The 27,110-nt window shown below is 37.3% G+C and overlaps 1 protein-coding gene across 1 annotated transcript; it reads left to right on the top strand.

Annotated features, from left to right (window-relative positions):
• Nucleotides 1–872: 872 nt before the first annotated feature.
• LOC131160641 (farnesylcysteine lyase) lies at nt 873–26,107 on the top strand. The gene is made up of 5 exons (XM_058116491.1): nt 873–1,603; nt 14,374–14,547; nt 22,191–22,550; nt 22,672–22,847; nt 25,669–26,107. The coding sequence occupies exons 1-5, from the start codon at nt 1,085–1,087 to the stop codon at nt 25,925–25,927; spliced, it is 1,488 nt and encodes a 495-aa protein (XP_057972474.1). The 5' UTR covers nt 873–1,084; the 3' UTR covers nt 25,928–26,107.
• Nucleotides 26,108–27,110: the final 1,003 nt, after the last annotated feature.

Genomic DNA, 27,110 nt, shown 5'->3' with positions numbered 1-27,110 from the left:
TGTTTGGTAAGAATGATCAAAATATCATTTTATGTGGACTCATCTTGTACAAATTGGAAGTCCATACAAGTTATTTCATTGTCTCTCTCCTCAAAGTAAATGGGTGGAGAATTTTGTAGTCATCAAAATAGTTTAATGTATTCAAACAAATTTATTAGTAATGAGGGACCAATCTAAACAGAAAATTTTCATTGAGACCTATTTTTTGTTGATTGAAAGTAAAACACCTATTTTAAAAATAGAAATGACATGCTCTCAAAAAATAAACGTTTAGGTGGTAAATTCAAGACTCTTCTAGTTAAAATTGTCAAAATTTGAGCATTGAGAGGTTTCCATATGAAATTATACCTTAATACTTGAAGTGAAGAAGGATGGAGGGACAAATCTATTATTCTAATAGATTAGTTCAATCTCTGAAGTATCTCAGACACCATTGATTTTTTTTTTCCTATTTAAAAACACCTATTCTAATTTAGATGTTCAGTGTCTCCTACCTTTCCTTAATAAAATGCACTATGGAACATCACCTTAGAAGATCGGGAGATTGTTACCCGGTTGGGATCGTTTTGAATCACTCATGAAAAAGTATTGACTTAAAAAAATTACTCTAATTTGATAAGCATTAAAAATGTAAAGCTATAACAATGTTCAAAATCATAAATACATAATAAAAAAGTACATAAGGATTAATTTACGTCACTAATAATATTACAATGACAAAAGGAATATTTTTTTTCTTCTCTAAATAATTCGAGAAATACTTTTTTAATAAGTATTTTTTTTTACAAATATACCAAATAACGTAATTTGATATAAATATTTTATATAAAGTGATTAGTACTATAAATATAATATTTGGAGATTATTGTTTTAATTAATTAATTAATTAATTTTTATTTTTAACTTTCTCAGTTTCTCCTCGCTATTTTCCTTTCCTGCGGTTTCTGGGCAGCCAGCCAGAGCTAGACACTGGTTGACTCTGATAACGTGATGGGAAATGGTCTCTGTTCTAGTCCAAATGCTTGATACCATACGAGTGCGAGAGAGATAGGACTTAGGAGGGAGACATTGCAGAAGAGGGATCATGCTTCCCATCATCATCTTCGCGCTACTCTCCCTACTGAATCTTGCAACTTCATCGTCCCAATCCCAAGCGGACCCCTCAGTACCCTCCGCCAATCCCCCGCTGACACCCGTCTGCATCATCGGAAGCGGAGTCGGAGGTTCCTCGGTGGCTCACTTCCTCCGCCTTTACTCTACTGCCCCTGTCGGTGACATCCGAATCTTCGAACGGCACAATGTCGTTGGCGGGCGGATGGCCACCGTGATGGTGGCAGGCGACGTCTTCGAAGCCGGGGCCTCTATTCTTCACCCCAAGAACTTCCACGCCCTCAACTTCTCCAAGCTCCTCAATCTCACAATCAAGAAACCCTCCTCGTCTTCCTTCTCCTTCGGCATATGGGATGGAGGGAAGTTCATATTCAAAACTCTAAATTCTAAAACGAAGTTTCCTATATTTGACAAGATTGTTTCTCTCACCAATTCAGTTATCATGTTCTTCCGCTATGGTTTTTCGCTTTTCAGAATGAATAACTTTGTGGAGGTTAGCTCTCTCTCTCTGGCGTTTTATATTGCTGATATCTATATTCTGCCGCCAAAGCGATGCATCTCAATTTTATAGAGCATAATTTTCAAGTTTATGTCAATAATATGGAGATACAAATTTATCTGTACTAATTAAAGGAAAATTTCTTCATCATTTGTTGTTCTTAATATCCCAAAAAACCCCTCAACGTTTTACAAGCTTTCATTTAGTTACAACATTTTCAGAACATAGATACATAATTTGATAAACTAATTTCAAGGGTTTCATAAAAAGCAGATCAACTGAAAAATGGGGAAAAAAATATATATTGAAAATTTTTGAATTTAATATCTCCATAAATTGCTTAAAAAAAAAAAAATTGCGGTTGTGATGCGCACCCCAGGAACAGTTTTCCCTGTTGTGCTATTATGTGCAAAAGTATTTGATACTCTAGAAAAAAATTGTATGGTAACAATTCACAAAAAGTTCATTTATGCCTAATTACAAGGATAAAAAATAATTTTTATGGAAGTTGCAAATAAAATCTAGTCTTTCAGTTGCTGCAATTTGAGGCCTAAACTATTGTTGGCAATACAATATGGGAAATCCATTCAATGGAAATTAAATCTGTAATTGAATTTTTTCATGTGAAATGCACGTGAAATAGGGAAGGCGTGATTAAACAATAGCAGTCTTATATAGCTAAACATCATGGCTTGGCTGAATCACTTCCAGACATCTATTGCATGTGACTATTGTTTCAGTTGTTTGTGCAATTGACAAGTGAGAAATTAGGGGTTTGAAAAACTGGGCCATTCAACGAATTAGACCTTTTGTTGGCATGTAAGCAATGGCGGGTCAAGGAGAAATATGACATGCATCCATTCATCATTCACTTTACTCATATATACAGGCAAGAATATGAACCACATGATACCAATCTGTTATAGGATAAACACTGAGAACATGGATTTGTATCCTAGTTCTGTCATTTGAATGTTCCATTTTCTCAATTTTCAGTTGTTATCCTATAGACTATGTGTAAAAGTTACTTATGAATTTCATAAACATAGTGAAGAGTTGAATTAGAACCTACTATTCTATGAATTTTTCTTTCTTTATTTCTCCTTCCCCTTGTCCCAACCTGACCCTACATGTGCAGAAGATTTTTTTATTTATGTAAGCCCTAAACTAAGCTTTCTCAAGATCATGTGAATGTCACATGCAAAATTTCTGTCAAAGATGAAATTCTGTTGTTGCAACACTAATAATAGTTTAGGCCTTAAATTGCAACAATTAAAAGGTTAGGCTTTAGTTGCAAATTTCTGGTCTACTGCTTTAATTAATTTTGTGTCTGGGTTACACGGTACACCATGTTTTTAATTGAGGGAAAGACTCAATATGACTTGGTTTGTGGTTGGGTTCCATGGCTGCATTTTAATTTGGAGTCAAAGCCTTGTAAGCAAGGGTTTTTGAGAGGGGATGAGGCATCATGTCGTACACAAGTAATGGATCTAGTAGAGGTCCTCGAAAGAAGAACCAAGCATTCCTTAAGAACCAGAGAAAAGTCTTATCTCTTAAATCAAGTGAATTTCGGCAGACACGTTTTCCAAAATTTGGCAATTTATTGAGCAACTCTGAGCTCCACACACTTGCACTTAAATTCCTTGATGTTTTAATTTTGACAATTAGAGCTTTGAAGTTTCATTTCAATTTTTATGGCATACTTGTGTTAGAACTTGTGAAAGCTTGAGCATAAAAGTTCAAGGATCTAATCTTGATGAAAAATCAAGGAATTAAGTGTAATTGCATGAAACTCCATGGACTTGCTATTTAATTTACCTTTTAAATATAAGAGTCAAAGACTCGCACTCAGTGAATAATCTTATTGCTTCAAGTAATTTTGTGTTTAGGTTACACCTTCATTTTAAGTGAGCAAAAAACTCAAATATAAATTGGTTTGTGATTGTATTCCATGTCTGCATTTTAATTTTGATTAAAAGACTTGTAAAAGGAAGAACTAGGCATTCCTTAAGAATCAATGCGTAAGAATCTTAAATTTGAATTGTGGCAAGTGAGAGACTTTGGTAGTTGAAGGCAATTTGGACAATTCCAAGTTAGGGGATTTTGTAGAGAGAGAGTGGGTTAGCAAGAGAGCCAAAAGGCTCAAAATGAAAGGTATTTACAGGGGTTGAGGTGTGTTGTCATTGTAAGCCCCCCTTAACCCCAGCAGGTTGGTTGGATTATGCTATGCATCCCTAAGACTAATCCCGGGGCCCAACAGGTTTAGTTTTTGCAAAGATGCAAGCATAAAATAATTTGCAATTGTGTAATAATTATATGAAGGAGTCCAATATTCATAGAAATTTGTAACAAAATTGTGCATTATCATATCTATGTTTAGCCTTTGGATGGGGAGTTCTTTGGATAGCTTGAAGGAGTTCCCATGCATCAAAATTACGAGATGTTGGATGGGATAGTGCAAAATAAAAGATGAAAAAAAATAAGGCACCCTTGATTTTCAGAAGGGAATATTTCTAGTTTATCAATGCAATAGGCAAGATTTTATAGATTTTTTTTGTGAGAGCTTCTTGGTTTGGCTATTCCTTGCATGGTTAGTCATTTATCCATGTTCCTTTATCATTCTCTCTCTCTCTCTCTCTCTCTCTCTCTCTCCCTCTTCTTCCTCTCTTATTCAGCATCAGTGGATATGTACTGCATCTATTCCATGATCAAATCCAATTCCTCCTTGGTGACATAGGGTGTAAAGTTTGAACTGTGTGAGTCAAAGGCATGGGAATAAGGTTAAGTGGGGTGTGCAGAGTGGATCCTCCAACTTGGGCTTGTGGATAGGAGATAGATACAATGGATGTGGTGAGAGTTATGGTGTGATCCCAAGAGGGGGGGGGTTGAATTGGGTTTTAAAATATTTGGCTAATTTAAACTTTGCGCCGATTTTACCACAAATCAAATCCCATTCAAAATATAGTCGTGTATGTAAAATGATTAAGCTATGTGTGCTGACATACATGTGTGGAACATGTCTCATTTAACTTAAATGTGTGCATGCAAAAAAGTTTATAACCATAAATGAACAAACATACACATACTGAATTTAAAGTGTAGAAATTAAATGAGATAGAGAGAGAGAGTGACACACAGATTTGTTATCGAGGTTTGACCAATGCTGCCTACGTCCCTACCTTGGGCATACCACCAAGGATTCCACTAACCCTGCTCACTTAAACGGGCGGAGCAGAAGCCGTTTACACTTCTCCTTACGGGGCGGAGACTTCCCAGCTCAAATTATGGGGCTGAGCCCAACCAGTATTCCTTACGTGGCGGAGTCTCCCCAGCTCAATTACAGGGTTGAGGCACAACCGGTTCTTCTTATGAGGCGGAGACACCTCGGTTCACTTTCCGGGCAGAACCAAGTCGTACACCATTTGACAGGAAGGTGCACCTCCTAGCTCAATTACCCAAGTTGACCCAAATTGGTTTCTCCTTACGAGACGGAGTCTCCCTAGCTCAATTACCAGGCTGAGCAAAATTGGTCTCTTTATGTGGCAGAGACTTCCCAGCTCAATCAACAGGCTGAGCCAAACTGGTACATAAGACAATTTTTGTACATAAAAATATTTCTGAAAAATAAGCAGGGATGTACACGTTGATTTGTTGAAGCTCTAAAATTGCACTCTCATATGATATGATTTATGCTTAAGAGAGTAAGGGTGTTTAAAAAATAATTTTGCAATCTTTGAATATGTTATATATGATGAAAACTTCAAAGATTTAAACCCTATAAAATGTTTCTCCAAAAATATTTTTCAAAGATTAATAGGATAACCTAGGGTTTTCGCTCTTAAGCATATTTTTGCAAAAACGAATATATATGTGATCTTTGATGTTGAGTGAAATATGCAATAAGAGCTTCAAAGATCTAAATGTAACAAATATTCTCCAACAAAGATTTGCAGTGAAAAATGTTTGGAGAAGTTAGGATTTATGTTCAAAAATGTTTTTACAATAAATACTATACGAGCTTTTGAATCTTGCAATAGATATGCAAAGATTCAAAGGCTACGAAGAGATTTCCCAATGAATATTTATCAAAGAAATAATATGGGAAACACTCTCAAAAATGATTTTCAAAATGCCGAAATAAATGAGAGTAAGAGCTTAAAGAAAATAAATGCCTTAAAATAAATGCTCTCTTTCCAAAAGGATTATCAAAAGAAAAAGTAAAGAGAGTGTGAAAAAAATTTGCCCCAACAAAAGATTTTTGCAATAAAAAGAGTTTGGGGGAACTTTGATTCAAAAATAGCTCAAATAAATTTGAGAGAAAAATTGGCTAATCAAGGTTACTAATTATGCTTATGAAAGGGGTATATATAGAGTTTTCAAAATTTTGACCGTTTAGGGACATGGAGGGTATTTTGAAGTTTGTTTAATTAAAAATTAAACCTGTTTAGCTCTAAAAATATTCCTAGACCGGAGGGGCTCGGTCGATTGAGGGCTTCGCCGGTCAGCTGAGCTAAAGCAGAAAATCAAAATTTCCTAGGTTTCGGTTGATTGAGCTTAAGTGAAAATTCAAATTTTTGAAGCTGTCAGTCGATTGGGGAAATGGTCAGTCGGCTGGCCTTGGGCGATTTCCAAAAGACCGAGACTCGGTCAGCTGTCCTAATGACTGGTCGGCTGGGCTTGAATGGTCAGTCGGTGACTCACTCAAAAAATGAGCAATTCGGAAGTTATCCCAAGTATAGGAGTTATGTCTTGTAATATTAAGCCCAAGGGCTAGATCGTCTCCTCAGAGAATGCATTTTAATCTCAAATGTTACGTTCGTCCAATCGAAAATAAAAATGTACTAAACTCAGTTCAGATATGAGATTTCAAGATTGTTGATTTCACTCTTAACAAATTAAATAACACGCACATTAAACCCTAACACTAGCATTTATTAAATTAAACAACAAGAATGAAAACCCTAGCCTAATTAAGGAAATACTGAAACATGCATTAATTAAAAATGACAACTTTGAGCATGGAACTAAAACACAATAATGGAAACTCAATTGGACACAAACGCATACAATAAAAATTAAACCTTTAACACGAACTTGAACCTCAATCACAATTTAAACACAACCATAAACTTCAACGAAAAAGGAACATTCAAACGATAACGGAATATGGTAAAACACGAACCTTAACAAAACCAACCCTAACTAAACTGAACGATAAATAAATAAAAGAAACTAAATTAAATTCTTCAAACCTAATGGTAACATTAATTAAGAGAAACATAAACAAATAAAAATTAAACTTCACTAAAACAAATTAAAATTACTTAACACTCATTCAAACAAGTTTTTCAAAAACTCTAATAAATAACTAAATAAAAAGAAAAGAAATATTCAGTTGCAATTTCGAAAATAAAAGAAAGAAAAGAAAATAAGAAAGAAGAGAGAGAGAGAGAGAGAGTGTGAGAGAGAAAGAGGCCCGAGCTGTGCAGGGGCTGCTGTGCCTGTTGGTGTGGCTTGAGGAACTGTGGCCGAGCAGCTGGGTGTTCTTCTTGGAGGCTGGTGGTCGTGTGCAGAGAATCTGGTTGCTGTACTCGGGGCTGCTCTGTCCTGCTGTGGAGCTGGGCTGCTGAGGATGGTGCTCTCGGCTGGAGTGGTGGTCTCAGCTTGCTGCTGTGGGGATGGCGCACGGCTGTGTAGCAGGGAAGAGGAGAGGCTGGGGCTGGTGTTGCGGCAAGGGGACAAGGGGAAGACAGAGGAAAAGGGTAAGAAGAGAGGGAGAAAGTAAGGCAGGAAAGAAGAGAAGGAGGAGGAGCAGAGAAGAAGAGAATGAGAGAGAGAAAGTGAAAACAGAGCTGAAACGAGAGAGAGCAGAGGGCAGGGGAAAGAAGAGAAGAGGAGAGAAGGAAGGGAGAAGAGAGATGGTGTTGGGGCACAAGAAGCAGGGAGAAAAGAAGGGATTAAATAAGAGGAAGTGCAGATGCTTGCCCTAGACCCGGATCCAGTTAAGTGACCCGACTTGGCTGCATGGGTGGGTCACATCATAATTTAACTTTATCTATATATATATATATATATATATTTTCTTCATTTTTGCTCTCTGCGTTCACAGCCAACTTTGACCTTCTTGAAGCCCATTTCTCGCAAAACCCAAAACACAGAAGTTGTAGATAATCTTTTCCTCTTTCTCCATAAATTTGAATCGTCTCGATCGGAGCTCGGACGGAAAAGTTATGCGCAAATTACGGACAGGTGCTGGTTTTGGTTCTCAGGAATTTTTCTGCGATGAAAAATTACCAAAAATTCATAAATTTAGCAATAAAACTAAAAAATGATAAATACGGCACTATATTAAAATATGGGACGTAATTGAACATTTAATTAAAAATATAAGCCGTAAAGCTCGGGTTAAAGTGCCCAATTGCGCAGTTTTGGCGCGTAATCAGTCGGCTAAGCATTTCAAGTTCAAATTTGGCAGGTTGACTGAGCTTGAATAAAATTACAACTTTGCCCTCATGGCATGGTCGGTCAACTGAGATTATTTGAACGTGAAGGGTTCGGTCAACTAAGCTTAGTGAAAGCCTAAGGTTTTGCCCAAAATTGACTCTAAAGTTATTCCAAAAACCCTTATATGATTTTAGTTTTTATGAAATGGATTTTTGATTAAAGTTTAGGTGTCCTAAGGTCTGTCTATGGTCTTTCTGATTCCTTACGGTCATTCTATGGTCATTTTGAGCATTTAATCACATCATGCATGAGATGCATTATTATAGACCAAAATCTAAATGCAATACAAATAGAATAAGCATGTCTTCTTCTTCTTCCTTTTGCTCTTCTGATACTTCATGGAATACGCTAGATGATGTGAACTTTAAGTCCTTTCTGGCTTCCATTTTCCTTTCCCTTATGTGTGTGTTGAATAATAGTCTTGTTCACATGCTAAGTACAGACATAAGATACTAGTGCTTAGTCAGCATCAAAACAAAGATCGGACTCAAAAAATAAGCATGTGGGAAGGGCTAGGAGGTGGTAATTGAGCATTTCATGTAGGATTCGAAGTGGTGGGATCGCCCTAATATGAGGTAGCTCAACTATCATGCCCTTCTAAAGTGGTGTGAATAAGGGCAGTCCCATTGCCTTCATATAGAGTGGGGTTGACACGCGGAGCCGATGGAGTGTTCTAGGTTTTATAATAGGGTGCAGGAAGGAGTTGACTGATGGTGACTAGAGTTTGGTTAAGCATGTTGATATTTCTTTGGAGGGCACTTACAGGCCTCTCTTTATAGGACTGGAGCAATTGCATCATTTAAGTATGAGACGTTCCTAGTTTCTTGGTTGGCTTGTTGGGTGTTACAAGCTTTGGGGTGATTCCCTTGTTTTCTCTTGGGCACCAATGTTAGAGGGTGTTCTTGAGAGGGGGAAGATTGTGTTGTACTTTGACAGTCGATGTAGTATAGATGGCCCCAAGACGAGAATCTAGTGGTTCTTAGGAAGCTCAAGTGGGAAGTGCGTTAGGAGATGGAGTGAGGGAGTTTGAGAGAGAATCGGGGTCGAAATGTGTGCTGTCATTGTCCAATAACAAGACGTCACATGGAAGTGCAAAAGAGAGCTGCATGCCTAGTTGAATGATAGTAGCCTAAGAAAAGGTCAAGAGATGATTTGAGGCCACCAAGCTAAAACTCTTATTGGGGTTTGATTTGGGGATTCAACCAATGATTTTGGGGAATCCTCATTGATTGCTAGGTGTTTACACGTTTGTTCACATTTTATAATTGAGAATCCCATTCTCGGGAAGGTACATATTTCCAAAACACTCTTAAATGTTGGGATCTCCGTTGCCATTTAAATAGGTGGGTATTCAAATTCCAAGCTTGGGCAAACCACCAAAAAAGTAGAAAGCCCTAGTTATTATATTTTAAAATTTTAAAAATACCTCACATGTTTATATAACCTATTTCTTTCCCAATCTCCCATTCTCTCCCTTCTCTCCTCAATTAATTTCCTCTCTTTTTTTTAATATTAATTATTGTTTTTGATGAAGATGTTTTTGAGTTTCATGGTAATAATAAGGTGGGAAAGAATGTAAATTCTACATCTATCACCTTAGTGCCTAAGGTGTTGGATTTTCTGGCTGATTAGTATAATATGTTGTGTGCATATCATTGCTAAGGTGCTTTCTAATAGGTAGGATTCCGTCCTTATTGATGCTATTTGCTTGCTCAAAGTGCTTTTTTTTTAAAAAGGGGGGGGGGGGGGGGTTGATTGTGGATGCTGTTTAAGTGGCTAATGAGGTGGTGGCGCATGATCTTCATTAAAAAAAGAAGGATATTGTGTTCAAAATGAGGACGCTTATGTGGGATTTCTTGGATGTGGTGTTTAGGAGGAAAGAATTTCGAGATAGGTGGAGGAATTGGAAAAGGGGGTATTTGTCTAGTGCTTCTTCATGAGTAATCTTTAATGGGCAGCTTAGAGGGTAGTTTAGGTCATCTAGGGGGGGTGGGGGTTCAGGCAAGGGGTTCTCCCATCCCCATTTTTATTTGTCCTTGTCATGGATGCATTGAGTGGAATGATAGATACGGGGTTATGAGAGGGGTATTGAGGTGGATAGGGAGGATGTGGTAGTTTCTCATTTGGAGTTTGTCGATGACACCTTTATTTTTTCAAATGATCATGTTGACTCTTTTGTCAACATCCTCACAATACTGCAGATTTTTGAGAGGATTTCTGTCTTAGAATTAACTTGGGCAAGAGAGGGCTGGCCTTGGCTCAATGGTAAGGTTGCTCCTTTTTGACCCATTGGTCATGGGTTTGAATCCAAGGAAATAGCCTCTCTTCATAAAACAAGGGTCAGGCAATGTACAATTTGATGACCCTTCCCCTACCTTTGCAAAGAGGGGAGTCTGTGGCTTGGGGACACCAATTAACGAACTTGGGCAAGAGTGGCGTTGGGGCAATTAATCTTAGCCATGAGAGGGTTTTGGAACCTCCGTCGCTCTCTTTTGCTTTTTGGGACCAGTGGTGACTAAGTAGCAAAGAGGTTGGATGGGTGGTGAGGTGCATTATTCTCTTTCATAGGTAGAAGTACTCATATCTATTTATCTGCCATTCCTTTATACTTTCTATCTCTTTTTAGGATTCCTGGAGGGGTAGCCCAAAAGTTGGAGAGGGTTAGGATGGATTTTATTTGGTCTCGTGTAGGGAGAGGAGGGATCATTTAGTTAAGTGGGAGGTTGTGTGTAGGTTGAAGGAGGAGGGAGTTTTGGGTCTTGGTTAGTTGTTGTCTAAAACCACTTCTTGCTAAATGGTTGTCACGTTCTCCTTTTGGCACAAAGTAATAAAAAATAAATTCGAATTACAAGAGAATGGGTAGGATGCAAATATGAGTTTTAGAAGTTCCTTAAAGAGCCCTTGGAGGTTCATTTCGCAGGTTCACCCTTTCTTTCTCTCTTACAAAGTTTCATTTGGGTAGAAGCAATTGTATTCGGTTTTGGGAAGATGTTTGGGTGGGGGAAGCTGCATTGCCCTGTTACTTTCCTCGTTTGTGTTGTCTTTTCTTCTTGCCATGATTTCTTCCTTTCATATTTTTGATAGGGATTCTTCTTCTTGGGATTTTCATTTCATTTTAGAAGGCATTTGAATGATAAAGAGTTTGAGGAGCTTACTTCTTTGTTCATTGTGCTGGAGGGTAGTTTTATCTCCAATTGGAGTGATGTCAGAATTTGGATGTTGGATTTTTCGTGGGATTACTTGTGCAAATATTTCTTTTATCATCTAATTAATGTTGATGTATGCTTTCCTCTTTTTTGGGGTATATGGGATGCTAATGTTCCTTATAAGATAAAGACATTTGTTTGACTGGTGGCCATAATAGAGTTAACACCAATATGTGTCTCGTGTGCGGGAGTAGCTTTGGGGATGCTTCACATTTAATTCTACACTTTTCATTTGCAAGGGAATTGTGGAAGGGAGTTCCTGGTTAAGTGTGGGCATACCCAAGTTGGTGGAGGAGCTTTTGAGTATTTCTTTTGTTGGTTTTGGAAAGGGAAAGGGTGTAGAGAGGTTGTGGAGGTGTGCTCTTTGTACTGTTGAAGGGGGAATTCGGTTGGAAAGGATTGCTAGAATTTATTCTGGAAAGGGAACGACAAATGGTCTTCTTTGGGACAGAGCACAGTATTTGGCTTCTATTTGTGCTTATAGTGCTGGCTGTTTAGGGTATTATTAATCAAGACTGGGTGGCATTATTGACATAATGCCAGATTTTCTTTTCTTCCCTTCATATATTTGATGACTTATTGTTCTTCTTGTTCACCGGGCTGCCCTTTTTTTTTTAATTTGTTGAATTTCATGCTAAGGTTCTATATACAAATGTTTTTTTTTTTTTTTTTTTTTGAGAAGTATCCCTCATTCAACTTGAGGATATTTTGAGCAAACATAGTTACCTTATCATTAATCATAAGATGTCACATTTCCAGAAACCTAACAATAATATACTTCTGAACCAGATGTGGGAATCATATATTCCCCAGATTTTACAATCCAGGTTCTTGAATTTGGTGAACCAAATGCCACATTAAAGGATTGATATTGATGAGGGGGATCCTGTTGTACACTCGTATGACTGATCCCAGATGTGCCTACAGCAACCTGGTCTTTGGGTAGCAATGAGTAGTAATTGAATATAAGTCCTAATATTGTGCAAAGTCACAGTGGGAGCAAAACCATATATTGATGCATTTACAAGACTCCAATTTATTTAATTTGGAAACAACAACACTTTTATTTAATTTTGAATCAATGACTCTTATTGAGCCAAATTTTAATATGTGATTCAACACTCAAATTTTATTTTCGAGTTAGATTCTATTTACCTCTACTTATGTTTGGGTACAACAACTGCCTTTTAATTTAGAGGCTATTGGTATCACTGTAAAAAAATTATAGAACGAAAACCTAAAGTGGACATTGAAAATGAGAAATAGAAATTGAAACTAAAAAATTGAAAACTAACAACCTCTTTGGTTAATATTTTCAAAACTTAAACAAATTAAAAACCTACTTGAATAGTTGTACTCATGTTTATTTCGTCCTTGAATCAAATAACACAAAATATAAAAGAATATAAATTTTAAAATATTATAATAATAGATAAAAATTAATTATATATGTTATAATATGAATTAACTTTTTCTAACTTTTTAATGCTCCAAGAACAGTTCTATGGTACATGATAAATGATAATTGAAACAAACAACAACAATAAACCAAGCCTTAAGTCCGAGTAAGTGAGGGCAGCTACATGAATCTTTTTTCGCCAATTTACACGATTGTGGGCAATTTCCTCTTGCAAATGTAGGACTATTATATCCTAACTATCTCATTCCAATTTATTTTAGATCTAACCCCACCTCTTTTCCTGCCTTTCATAGTAACTAGCTCACTCCTCCTTCTGGCGTACTGTTTGACCTACTTTGCATGATAATTGAAAAATGATGAAAATGATTTTTTTGAATGACTTTTGTGATTTTTTTTTCAAATTTTTAGAAATTTTATGGATATTGTTTTAATTAAATTTAAATTCATATGGTCATTTTATTTTAATTTTAAGTAAAAATTTTTTATAGAATGAATGATTTTGCCCATTAAAGTCAATTCTGGATATTTAAAGTACTGGAGAAATAAGCTTCCACAATGATTAAAAAACCATAAAATCTGGTTTTCAATTTTTTGCAAAAACAGAGAATGAAAAAGTACAAAACCAGCAACATACACAAATGCAATGTCATTGCCTATTTCTTCATTGTGCATCAACAAAAATAAAAAAAAGGAAAACAGAAGTGATGAATCTAAAAACCGTTGAATCTTTGACGAATCTATTGATTCACCATATGAGTCCATCAAATCGATCCGAATCTACCGATTCACAGGATTCTGAACTTGTCATATCCTGACAAACCTGACTAGTTTAAAACCCCCAAAACAACATTTATTTCCTTTTTATTTTTTTAATTTTTACAAGATTGCTTTCCATTCGTTTTCTACGACAGTTTTGTGCTTAAAAAAAAGGAGAAAATAGAACTTTAAGCCTTATGCTGCCTTCACAAAACCATTCTTCACTATAGGAGTATTGTGTTCTGCCACTGAGAAGAAGGGGCAGAACACTCACCAGCTAAGATGGTACTCATGTTTTGTTATGTTGTTAAGATCCAAAAGCTTGTTTTTTCAGTATGTTCAACTATTATCATTTTCACAGGTTATTTATTTACTTCTTTTTTAACCCAAGATTCTAAGAAAGAATATGCATGGAATATTATTTTTTAAAATTGTTGATAAACACTAAATGTTCATTTTTTCATTACTTTTTCTTGATTCCTTCTCCTAAAGAACATAAAGTTCATTATTTTATTAATATTTCCTAATTCATTATCTTACTTATTTGTTTAGGAAATCACACAAATGAAATATGATTTTTTTTATTGTAAAAATTTAAATATATTTTATTATTTTGCTGCTTCTTTGTGTATCAATATATGCATGTCACTTAGAATTGATTTTGGAAATTTGTACTGAAACTTACACTTTGATTCAAATCTCAACCAAAATTGGAATTTTGATTCAAGATTCGAATCTCAATTTGACAACTATGGCATATACTTTCTCATGAAGGGCAAGTGCATCATAACATACAGTCAGCATGTAATGTGTATTGGTCCTTTCAGTTATAAATGCAACATATTGCATACTGTAAGTTTCTTATGACTATGGTGCAGAGGACTGTGGATAATTTCCTGAAGTATTATGCTAGTTTTGAATCAAGGCCAGTCTTTGAGACTGTCGATGAGATGCTTAAATGGTCGAGTTTGTACAATCTCACTGGTCGCACATTGCAGGAGGAGCTCATTGATGCTCAGTTGTCTCCCTTGCTGATACAAGAGCTTGTCACTGTAAGAACTCCTTGTGTGTGGTTCTTGGACAATTTTTTCTCAAATTCTGTTAGCTGTCTCTATTACCTATTACTTATATTGATTTTTCATTAATGTCTATCTTTTTTTTGGTGCCAGTTACAAGCAGTTTTTTTTTTTTTGAAACTGACAGACTATTTAACCACAAATGAATAAGTACTGACAATGCCTCCTAGGTACATTTTTATTAGAATATTGAAGTTGTCAAAGTATTGTGTGAATGGCCAAATGGTTTGGCCTCGACTTCTGTATATTATATATAAACTTTACAAGAATGCTATACATGGAAAGTAAATAAGTTCTCGCATGATTCTAGCCCTATACATGTAAACTATAATCTGTCAAACCCTATACATGTAAACTAAATATATGCTAACTGTACAAAATAATGAATGGGAAAATAAGGAAATAATTGTGGGCTGAAATAAGGAAAGAAATCTTTTGCTGTTTGCTGTTCTGTTGACAGCCCCCTCCAAATTGATGCGGGTTGATCAACAAGCATCAATTTGCTACTTAGAAAGCAATGTTGATGACGAGTGAGAACCTTGGTGAAGATATCAGCAATTTGTAATTCAGTGGAAATATGTGGTAGAGTGATAACACGAGCTTCAAATGCTTCACGGATAAAGTGACAATAGACTTCAATATGCTTCGTGCGCTCATGATAGACAGGATTGGCCATGATCTGGATAGCACTCGTATAATCAGCATGTAGAGGTGTAGGATCGGTCTCAGAAAAATCTAGCTTAGCAAGCAAACCTCAAAGCCAAATAATTTCAGAACAAACAAGAGACATTGCCCAGTATTCAGATTTTGTCGATGACTTAGAAACTCTATCTTGCTTCTTACTCTTCCAAGAGGTCAATGCATCACCTAAGAACACACCAACCAGTGATGGAGCGACGTGTATCCGCACAACCAGCCCAATCAGCATTGCTATAAGCAGCAAGGCTAGTAGAATTGCCTGCAGGGAAGAATAAACCACGGGCAAAAGGGCCCTGAACATAGCGTATGATCCTACGGACAACAGCCAAATGAAGATGACAAGGACACTGAAGAAGTTGGCTTGACTTGCGGTATAAATTGGGATTAGCAAGTAAGTCACCCTCCTCTTTGCGAAACTTGACATTTAATCCCAGGGGAGTATCAACAGAAGTACCCTCTTGAAGACCAGCTGTAGCCACCAAGTCACTAGCATACTTATGTTGATTGAGTGAAATACCAGAGGGACTAAGATTCGCCTCAAGACCAAGAAAATATGTGAGAGACCCAAGATCTTTCATATGAAAGTGAGAGATGAGTCTTGAGCTGAGCAAGTAAAGCAGAATCAGTCCCAGTAATCACAATATCATCAACATGAACCAAAAGAACAACAATACCTATGTCTTCTTTCCAAAGAAACAATGAAGTGTCATACTTACTTTGCTTGAATGAAAATTGTAATAAAGTGGTGCGGAATTTATCAAACCAGACCCTCGAAGCTTGTTTGAGACCATAAAGAGAGCGACAAAGCTTACACTGATGTGAAGTCGGAGAGGGAAACAAGCCCGGGGGTGGCTTCATATAAATACACTCTTTAAGATCCCCGTGAAGAAACGTATTCTTGACATCCATTTGATGTAGTGACCAATCACTGGAAGCAGCAATAGCCAGAATCGTACGAACAGTAGTCATCTTAGCCATAGGAGTACAGGTCTCTTCATAATTGACACCATATTCCTAATTATTCCTAAGTGCAACAATGCGAGCTTTGCAACGATCCAGAGTTCCATCAGATCGGACCTTGACTGAGCAAACCCATTTACAAAATAGAGGAACAATGGTGGGAGGACAAGGCTCAATGTCCCAAGTTTGATTGGCCTTTAGAGCGGCAATTTCTTCCTACATAGCTTGTCGCCAACAATCATGCTTGGCAGCATGTGAGTAGGATGTGGGAATATCTAAATTGGACAATGCAGCAGCAAAAGCTGAAACAGAATTGCCAGAACTGGAAGAGGGAAACCCATACCTATCCGGGGGTACAAACACTCGAGGAGAGCAACGTACTAAAGGCTCTAGAGGTGCTGCAACTGATTGAATCTGGAGCGTGGTAGGATCAGATATCGGATGAGCCACCGGAAGAGACTATGGGCGGGAGCATCGTGTATACACAATACCTAGTTTTAAATGGGAATTGACTTGATGAGGATCCGAGAATTGCTCCTCAAAGGAGGGGAGAATCACAGTAGAAAAGAAGGGTACAAAGGACACAGGAAAGAAATGTTGATTTTCAAAGAAAATAACATTCCTAATATTGCATGTACGATGTAATGTAGGATCATAGCAAACAAATTCCTTTTGACACACATTATATCCCAAGAATGCACATCAAATAGATTGAGCAGATAATTTATGTCGCTCATGAGGAGGTAAATGAATAAAACATACACAACCAAAGGTACAGAGGTTATTGTAACTAGGTTACTTAGCAAGTAAGCGAAAATAGGGAGACTTCATGAGTAGGACTTGAGAAGGTAAACGATTAATCAAGTAAGTAGCAGCTTTCAGAGCCTCAACCCAGAACAAGGATGGAACAGAGGATTCCATCAAGAGAGTACGTACCACATCTAGGAGATGGTGATTTTTGCGTTCGGCTAGTCCATTCTGTTGGGGAGTAGCAGGACATGAACATTGATGAATAATACTTTTAGAAGCCAAAAATGTCTGAAACTCAGTTGACAAATATTCCCCATTGGAATTTGTGTGTAATGTCTTAATAGAAGTAGAAAATTGATTGTCAACATACGCTAAAAACTTAGTGAAAGTACGAAAAACCTCAGATTTAGAGTGAGTAAAGTAGACCCAAGTAAATCTACTATGATCATCTATGAAAGTCACATAGTATTTAAATTTTTCATGTGAACTAACCGAGGAAGGTCCCCAAACATCACTATGGATGAGATCAAAGCACTGAGAAACTCTACTAGCATGCAAAGGGAAGGGAAGAGTTTTGCTTTTACCAAGTTTGCAAGAAGCACACTCAAGAGATAAAGAAGAACGTTCTTTATTACCAAATAAACTAGAGTTCAATACATGAGATAAGATTTGAGTATTGGGATGGCCTAAACGACGATGCCACACCATACTAAGATTTGAAACATTATTACAAGCAAAAGACGTAATAGAAGAAACTGGAGAAAGTGCTGCAACGGGAAAAAGTAGTGGAAACAAGCGCCCCACTTTAGGTCCCTTTGCGATTGGCTCCCCTGTTACCTGGTCCTGCACAACACAACCATCACTAGAAAAATTAACAGCACGATTGTTATCAACTACTTGACCAAAAGAAATAAGATTTGTGGAAAGCTGAGGAGCAAGAAACACATCAGTGAACTTAGAAAAGACATCTCCTACAGCAGCTATTGGCAAAGAACTGCCATTGGCTGTTTGAATAGTAGATTGAGTAGCGTAGGGCCGAACATGACACAGAGTAGTGGGATTATTCGTCATGTGATTAGAGGCACCCGAGTCCACATACCAGAGTTCAGTATAATTGTTCCCTCGGAGCCCCATTGTTGATAATGCCGAAATTAGCATCTATTGCACCATTTTGGGTGTGTAGTAATTCACTGTAGGAGGTGCAGGAATAGAGGAGTCATATGAAGAAGAGCCAGGGGCTGCAAAAGTCACTGTGGGGGGGGTACAATAACAGAAGTTTGTATGCTTGGGCCTGATGATTCTATGGGCAGATTTGACAGTCTTTGATAATGTGACCCTTCTTCTTGCAATAAGAGCAATATTTCTTGGAACAATTAGCAGCAATATGCTCAAATTCTTTGTAGCAAAAACACTGCAAGGTGCTAGAATGTGCGGGTAGTCCTTCGTCGTTGAGCAGCATAAGCCATAGGGACGGACCCTGAACTACCATGAGATTGTGCCAGAGTAACTCAAGTACTAACCCGTTGTTCTTCACGAAGTAACTCACCAAAACAAACACCAAGAGAAAGAACAGGAGACTGATTCAGCAAAGAAGTGCAAACGGATTCATACTCGGCGGAGTTTCATAAGAAACTAATCACGACGATTAGTCTCGTGAAGATGTTGAATAATGGGAAGAGAGGCAACATGAACATCCGCACTAACTAGATCAGAATATTCGTTCCAATGAGTCAGAAACGTTGAATAATAGTCTTGGATGAAACAATTGTCATGTTGAAACATGGCAATCGCATGCTCTAACTGAAAATGACAGGCACCGTTATATTGATGATATACTGTTTTTAAATAAGTCCACATGGATTGAGCGGTGCGATAAGGTTGCAAGTTGGGGGCAATATGTGGCTCAACCATGCCAAAAAGCTAAGACATAATCTGAGCATCAAGCACAGCCCATGAAGGACAAGCCGCTGAATCCTTGTATTTATCAGGATTGGGTGCACAATCCGTGCCATCAATATGACCCCAAGGATCTTTTCCTTTCAGGGAAAGTTCAAATTGAAAAGTCCACGTAGAATAATTGTTGCCCGTAAACTTGGCGCACACACGTGTGGAGTCCATGCTAAATAAATGATAAAATCGAAAAGCCAAAAAAAAACAGACTGCTGAAAGAAAAATACTACCAGAAAATCAAGAAGCCCAAAAATAAATCAACGCAGGTATAAAGAAAACCAAGATCAACCTGACAGAGAAGCACCAGAAACAGCAACAGAAAGAACCAAGATCAACCTTCCTGCACTGAAAAATAAATCTTGAACCAAGAAACCTGCTGTGCCAAGAATCACAAGGACAGAGAAGCACCAGAAACAGCAACAGAAAGAACCAAGATCAACCTTCCTGCACTAAAAAATAAATCTTGAACCAAGAGACCTGCTGTGCCGGGAATCACAAGGATAGAGAAGCACCAGAAACAGCAACAGAAAGCTGTTCCGATCGACCTGCCTGCACTAAAAATAAATTGCAAACCAAGAAACCTGCTGTGCCGAGAATCACAAGGACAGAGAAGCACTGGAGGTCCAGAACTGCAACAGAAAGCTGTTCCAACAGCCACTCAGCCACAGAAATACCGAAAAACAGAGAACCAAAAAATTCCAGAAGAGAATAGACCCACAACAGCCAAAGAAATGAGAGACACCTCCGAAACCGAGAAGACAAAACAAACAAAATTCGAGGGGAAAAAAATTAGTAGTCAGCAGGCTCTGATACCATGTCAAAGTATTTTTGATTTTTCATTAATGTCTCTTTTTTTTGGTACCAGTTACAACCAGTTTTTTTTTAAACTGACAGACTATTTATCCACAAATGAATAAGTACTGACAATGCCTCCTAGGTACATTTTTATTAGAATATTGAAGTTGTCAAAGTATTGTGTGAATGGCCGAATGGTTTGGCCTTGACTTCTGTATATTATATATAGACTTTACAAGAATGCTATACATGGAAAGTAAATAAGTTCTAGCATGATTTTAGCCCTATACATGTAAACTATAATCTGTCAAGCCCTATACATGTAAACTAAATATATGCTAACTGTACAAAATAATGAATAGAGAAATAAGGAAATAATTGTGGCCTGAAAAAAGGAAAGAAATCTTTTGCTGTTTGCTGTTCCATTGACAGAAGTTTGCGGTGAGCTGTATGGTATTAAAGTGCAAATGCGTTATATGACGTGGAAATTGGAACACTGTCTGAGTTGAGGATTAAAATGTGTAAGCACCTAAAGCAGTGTTTTTAAAGGGAGTAGCATAGAGAGGCATTTTATCCATGGAAGCTGCACATAAGCCTTAAGGTGTTGTAACAATTTAAAAATAATTCCAGCGAGTCTTGAATATTTATATTAAAAATGATATGAACAATAATTAAAAGTAGTAAGCAATAGTGGAAACTACACCAACAGCAATTGAATTTATTAAAAAAAATTACATAAGAGCAGTGATAAAAATGCTTTGTTGAAAGTTGTTCTGGAGCTAAGAAAGTTTAAAATGTAGGAACTGTCCTTAAAAATAATAAATTTTAATGAATAGAAATCTTGTCAAATCTAATTTCAATTGGAAAGCAATTATCACCAAAAGAGAAACTTAAGTAAATTTACCATTCTAACACCCAACAACAACAAGACTCAAGTCCCACTAGGTGGCTTTGGCTACATGAATCATTTTCTGCCAATTCACATGATTGAGGGCATAAAAAAGTAACCTCTTTGTGGGCTCTGGCAGGTCAAGGACACATGTAGGAACAATATTGGTCGCTCAACACACCCAAGGGTTCTGGGGAGCCCAAACAAAATATGCTATGCGAGTTATGTACCCTCCTTTTCTTTTATAGTTGCTGGTTTGCTGCATCCATGAGGAGAATGGTGGATATGTGTGGTTTAGATGCCAGGTGCAGCCTTGCTAGTATCAACGGAACTAACGAGGCATGTTTTAGTGTTTTCTAGGTAAGGCCTTCAGGTGATGATTTAGGGTGTACAGGGAGGGAGTTTTGGGTTTGAAGGTTGTTATGCCTCTTAACTCATGTATGGAAGCTTGGAGGTGTATGAAAAGGATGGAAATGTGTCATGCCAATTGTCGTGCTCTTCTTCTCTTCTATAGTCACTGGTTTGGAGCATCCCACGGTGAGAATGGTGGATACATGCAGTTAAGATGCCAGGTGCAGCCTTGCTATTACTCAACAGAACTGATTAGACATGTATGAGGTTTTTCCGCTATGGCCTTGGGATGATGATTTAGGATGTACAGGAAGTGAGTGGTGTGTTAGAGGTTTGTTATGCCTCTTTACGCATGTATGGAAGCTTGAAAGTGTTTGAAAAGTATTGAAAGAAGGTTGTATGCTAGTGGTCAGAACTCTCTATAGTAGGTTGATAGTTGATTCCTTTCGGATAGAGACATGGTCTATGTAGGAAAAAAAAAGGGGGGTGGCTCTTGCCTGTAGGGCAATGCTGGGTTCATTCAAAACAGTCTTTTTGTTTTAGAGCCCTTCCCAGAGAAAACGTGATGGTGAACCATCTCTGTTGTGTATGAGGACCCCACCCTTTTGTAAGCTCTCAAATGGTCAATGAGTAGGGGAAGGCTATGGAGTCGGTGTTTCTGATATTTGATTATTTTCATACCTCAATGAATAGGCTATAGAAGCTCCCCTACTCCAAAACCCCTATGCCCGAAGTAAATGAATAATAAAGAATCTGCACTTTGGCATAACTTCAAATGTGCTATGAACATTTGCTGAAGTTTTCAAAACTTTTTCTGTGAAAATAAATTGCTGATTTCTAGTCGTTTATCCTAAAATGTAAATACTATTTGCCCTTGTGATAAAATATGAAAATGAGAGAATGTTTGCTGCTTTGTCTGGGGAATTTTGGGGAAAAGTAGACTATATCGTTTATCTCTTCATTCTCATGCCTAATAATCCTTATTTTGGAACTATTGTGTTTGGCAAGCTTGGGCGAAGTTTAGATGGCTACTTTGTTTGGAAGAGATGGTATGTTGGATTGTTCTGAAAGAGAAGAATTCTTCATGAGTGTTCTATATAAGTGAATCTCAGCTCTAAAAAAATGTTGGAGTTGGTTCAAATTTTGAATTCTAAGATTAAAATTGTAGCCACTTAATGAAAATTCTGATACTCGTAGTCATTTAAAACCCTGTTCATTTATGCAGGTCATTACAAGAATCAATTATGGCCAAAGTGTTAGCATTAGTGGACTTGCTGGTGCAGTTTCCTTGGCAGGGTCTGGCGGTGGATTATGGTCAATTAAAGGAGGGAACTGGCAGATAGCTGCTGGATTGATCAATAATTCAGAAGTTGCATTGCACCTTAAAGAAGAAATAGAATCTATATCTAACCTTGGAGCCCATTATGAGCTTAACTCTACCAAAGGAAGCCGTTACACTTGTCGAATAACAGTGGTTGGTACCCCATTGGACGAGTTGAATATTCATTTTAACCCTCCAATTTCAATTCCTCCAAGGAAATTACAAAGAACACATGCAACCTTTGTGAGGGGCCTTTTGAATCCGGTGTGTGTCCTAGCTGTCATTGGTTCCTTTCATCTTTGTTGGCTTTTTCTGTTTACACGTTCACTCATTTCGACCTTCTCTCTCTCTCTCTCTCCTTCTTGTGTTGCTTGCTGTGGTGAAGGCATATTTTGGCATGGAAGCTATATCAGAAATTCCAGAGCTAGTGGGCACCATAGAGGATCCTGACCTTCCATTCACAAGCATTTCAGTTCTCAAGCAGTACAATGAGACAGAAATTACTTACAAGATATTCTCTCGTGAGTCGATGTCCGATACAATTCTAGATCACATCTTCAGGTAAGTCTTCCAACTAGCTTTATGACTGCCATTTGGTTGCTGTTGCGAACTCTGGAGTCATAATGCCCCTGAAATTATTTTGAAACTGTTTGTGTCAAAATGAGCCCATGTATGATGTACCCCATTGTGCAGCTTGCTCTCACCCTAGCAATAGAATTAGCAGGTTAGTGACTTGGGAGGGATCTCAGTTCAATAATTTATACCTGATCAATTTCCTCTTTAGGGACTGTTGACCTTCTATGAGGTCTTGATGTGCCAGAAAACTTTTAGCATGCAAAGCCCTGTCCTATTTCTATTTCTCAATTTTTCTTAGTTTTGTTTCTGTTTTGCAACATGAAGTTCCAGTTTTTCTTTATTAATGAACTGTGAATTACTTGGGGTTTGGGAGCCAATGCTCAGGAAGCTAGTGGCCCAGCAGCTCCTCTCCTGGCACCTATGGAGGAGGTTGAGGATTCGACTGCCTTTTCTTTTTTTGGAGGTTGTAGGTTAGAATATTTATTGAGAGAGCGAAAAAATGTATGATCATTTTGTTTTCTCCAAAATCCTGAAAAACAAATGAAGAAAAAAAAAAAAAAAACACAAAGGAATCAAACAGACAATAATGATATATGTTTTACAATAGCCAGCAAGAAAATTAGTGTCCTTTTAGTTTCTCTATACACATGATTAGTACTAAAGCTTCGAAATCTAGTCATAAATACAAAAAACTTCCCTCACCAAACCCTCCTGAGAACTTAATCTTGCTTCTCCACTATCCACACAACTGCAACAGTCTGCATCTACCATCAACTGCGAAAATAACCTCTGATGCCCAAAGATCAAGAACCTTGAACCCGTGCCATCTTCAGCAACCTCACCATCAGCTCCATTTTCTGTATGAGACCGACACACACAAAAAGAGAAAGTATTTGAGACATGCTTAACCATTAAATAACTTGAGTTTGCATTTTTCAGTCTTTTGAGAAAAGATATAAAAAACTTAAATCCGTACATGGGCATTACTAAACTTCAAACCAACCTCAACCAAGCACGTACCTTAACTCCCAATTATCTTCAAAGCACTTTGAATAGAAAATGAACTGGTTTTTGCTGGCATCCAAATAACTTCAAAAAAGGATCAGGATTAGAAGAGTCAATGACTTAATTACTGTCCACAGCTTGTCAAGGCCTTGGAAACTCTTAGTTTGTAGCTTAAGGCAATCTGAGCTTGGTACCAATGAGCATATCAGCCTCCAAAGCATCCTTTAGCACACCAGATTCTTGAACAATCTCCTCCCCATATTTATCAAAGGGAGCATCAAATGGCAACCAACCTCAAACCATGGAGAAGTTGTTAGTGGCAACTGGCCTAAAAGCTTAAGTTGGTAAGTTGTTGGGCAACAATGTATATCAAGTCTTTACACTCCCTTGCATCCTGCATGTGGTAACCTGATTGCAAGTGGAGAGGTAAACAAATGATGAACAATATCCACTTGGGAAATAAGATAATTTTTAACAAGTTGATGATAAATGCAGGCAACAAGAATGGAATTCAAGACCTCATGGCAACCATGAATCTGATGCCATGCTAGGTCAGCAGAAGTAAAAGCTGGTAGATTGTGGGCCAATAATGTATCTCTCCAAACCCTTTTGAGGAGAGAACCAAATTCCCACCAAAGTTAGCCAAAGAATGCGCCCAAAAAGAAGCAAGGAAAAGAACTCCATCCCATAACAAGTGGAAAGATGATGTTTTGGCATTGAAAACCCTCACATTTTTCTCAAGCCACAAATTCCAAAGAATAGTATGCGTAGCACAAGTTCATAAAACCATTTTTTTTTCTTTTCCCAAAGCACCAAAATCATGCTAGCACAAAGTCATCCACTTTTTATGACACTACCCTAATTCACCATAAATAGTGCAAAGGGTAGTCCAAAGCTGTCTCACCAACTGGCAATGCAGAAGACTCTAGGCATATAAATGCACATATCTGGGCTGAAATATCCCCTAGCCAAACCGTTGAGTCACTCCTCATTTGGGGAGCAAAAGAGTTGATAACTTCGAGCAAAGTTGTAAGCTCATCAACATCTCTTTCAATAAGATTCCTGGGTAAAATCTCAACCGAGAACACCCCCTCTCCCTCTGCCCCACAAAAAAAAGGATGTGATTGGAGCATCTGGCAAGAATCTATTAGTCAATGAAAAAAATTTTGTTGACTTTATCCTCTAGCTCTTTACAGGAAGCAGCAATGAGTCTTGAGGCATTCCAGGATACTGCTTGAACAGCATCCCATCTTTTTTCCCATATACAGAAATTAAATCAAATTTTCCAGTATCATCAAAACCAGCCAAGAAAATTGGAAACTGTTGGCAATATTAACAGATAAACCCAAAGCATTACAAAAACCTTGAAGACCTTCTTGGAGCTTAAAATCTATTGAAATTTGAAGCTTCTGGACAATTACTCCATTATTACCATAAACAAGGAGACGGGGTCTCTTTGCCTGAGCAGCATTCTACTTGCAAAATGTCCTTCAAGTGTAGCACGACCTTAAGCTATGAATCCTGATTTTTGAAGTAGTAGATCTCTCTGGAGATGAATGGATTGAAGCTACCCCAGTCTAACAGTTTGAGCATTAGAGGTCAAAAATTATCAATCTGAAATGTTGCTGCAAGTCAGCAGATTATCAGGGCAGCTTTATATGCTGGTTCTGAGGGAGTGGACATTTTTCTTCTCCTTGACAGATCCAATTGTAGGTTTATTCTGTGTTGTTGGTATGCCATATGGCATTTCTGAATGGCATGCATAAGTTTGCTGATTCTGTTTGCTTGCTACCATTGCCAGTGCAAGGAGGGAAACAATTCGAATAAATTGGGCTGCATACCCTCATTACAGCGCTCCTGAAGTGTTTGCACCATTTATATTGGATGGTGAGCATCTTTACTATATTAATGCTTTTGAGAATGCGGCCAGCACCATAGAGACAAGTGCTGTTGCAGCTGAGAATATAGCGCGACTCATCCTTTCAAGGTCTTTTGGTCAGCTGCCATCAAACTTGAAGAGCTCCACCCCTGATGAAGGGGGTCTGCATTTAGATTTGTAATTTTGACGTATAGTTGTTGAAAATGTGCAAGACTTTTTGGGATTGAATAACATGTACTTAAACAAATAGTTTGTTTTTATAATTCAACAAAAGAATACGAAAACGATGCATTTAGTCAATCATGCATCCCTTCTTAGATTCATATGTAACTAATCTAAAATGCAATGACACTTCCAGAAATGACTGACTTATCATTTTCTCATGCTTTTACCCTCTTTATGTGTCTTATTTTTTTTTTTACCCATGCTATGTGCTTTGCAGGGGAAGATTTCAGAATGGTTGTTGTTTAATCATCTTTCCATAAGACTATATTTATGCAATTGAGTTCTAATATTTCACTTAGATGACCAAGCAATAATTAAAAAACGAGAGGTGCTTTTGTCCTAATATTTTTGCTAAACCAATAAGTTTCGACAATTTCACAATGGAACAGCTAAATGCTTGTTTAGTTGCGGAATTCATTTGCTGTTTTTTATTTTTATTTTTTTATTATTTGAAGAGTTATAAGCATACCAACCTATTTTTTAGTTTTTCAAGATTTGTTGAAATGGTAGAAAATAAAGGGTTTGATTAGTTATGAAAAACAAATTTCATTTTTCACTTCTACATTTTTGATTATGCACAAGAAAAGAAACCTAGTTTTTCACAATTTCAAATATTATATAAGAAATTAGAAATTTAGGAAATAATAAAAAAATGTTTCTAACTTTTCTATACAAATTTAAAAATTTGAAAAATAAAATGACATTTTTGTAATTATATGAAAAATATTATTTTCTACAAATGAATAGTGATAACATTTTTTATTTTATCATTATTTTCCCTTTTTTTTTTATACAAATGTTGCAACTTGAAGAAACAAACTGTCTCTTTCGAAATTCTTTGAAACCCTAGAAATAGAGAAAGTGAAAATTATTTCCCACAACTAAACAAATGATAAAATTTTCTCTAGTCTCTCTACTAAAATAAATTTTAGTACCAGCTAATATTTTTTTGCAATTAAATGGGTTGGTCAACGAGTAGTGGTTTTATGTTTCTATGCACTAAAATGGGTTCCTGTGTTCATATTCCTAGGCTCCTCTTCCTCTGATATAATGTTTATTAGTGGATTCAGGTTTTTCAAGTGCAAAGGAGTTGTCTGCAGAACTGGTGAATATTTCAATGCCTAGCTTCGATGTGAAGA

The sequence above is a fragment of the Malania oleifera genome, chromosome 7, assembly GCF_029873635.1.
Source record: "Malania oleifera isolate guangnan ecotype guangnan chromosome 7, ASM2987363v1, whole genome shotgun sequence".
Classification (NCBI taxonomy): domain Eukaryota; kingdom Viridiplantae; phylum Streptophyta; class Magnoliopsida; order Santalales; family Ximeniaceae; genus Malania; species Malania oleifera.
Note: the sequence above shows the minus strand (reverse complement) of the source record. Positions and strands in the feature narration are given on the sequence as shown.

Excerpts from the sequence above, each read along its gene's own strand:
- LOC131160641 (XM_058116491.1), top strand. The coding sequence starts at position 1,085 with ATGCTTCCCATCATCATCTTCGCGCTACTCTCCCTACTGAATCTTGCA. Across the intron at positions 1,604-14,373 it reads GAATGAATAACTTTGTGGAG|AGGACTGTGGATAATTTCCT; the intron begins GTTAGCTCTCTC and ends ACTATGGTGCAG. Across the intron at positions 22,551-22,671 it reads TGAGGGGCCTTTTGAATCCG|GCATATTTTGGCATGGAAGC; the intron begins GTGTGTGTCCTA and ends GCTGTGGTGAAG.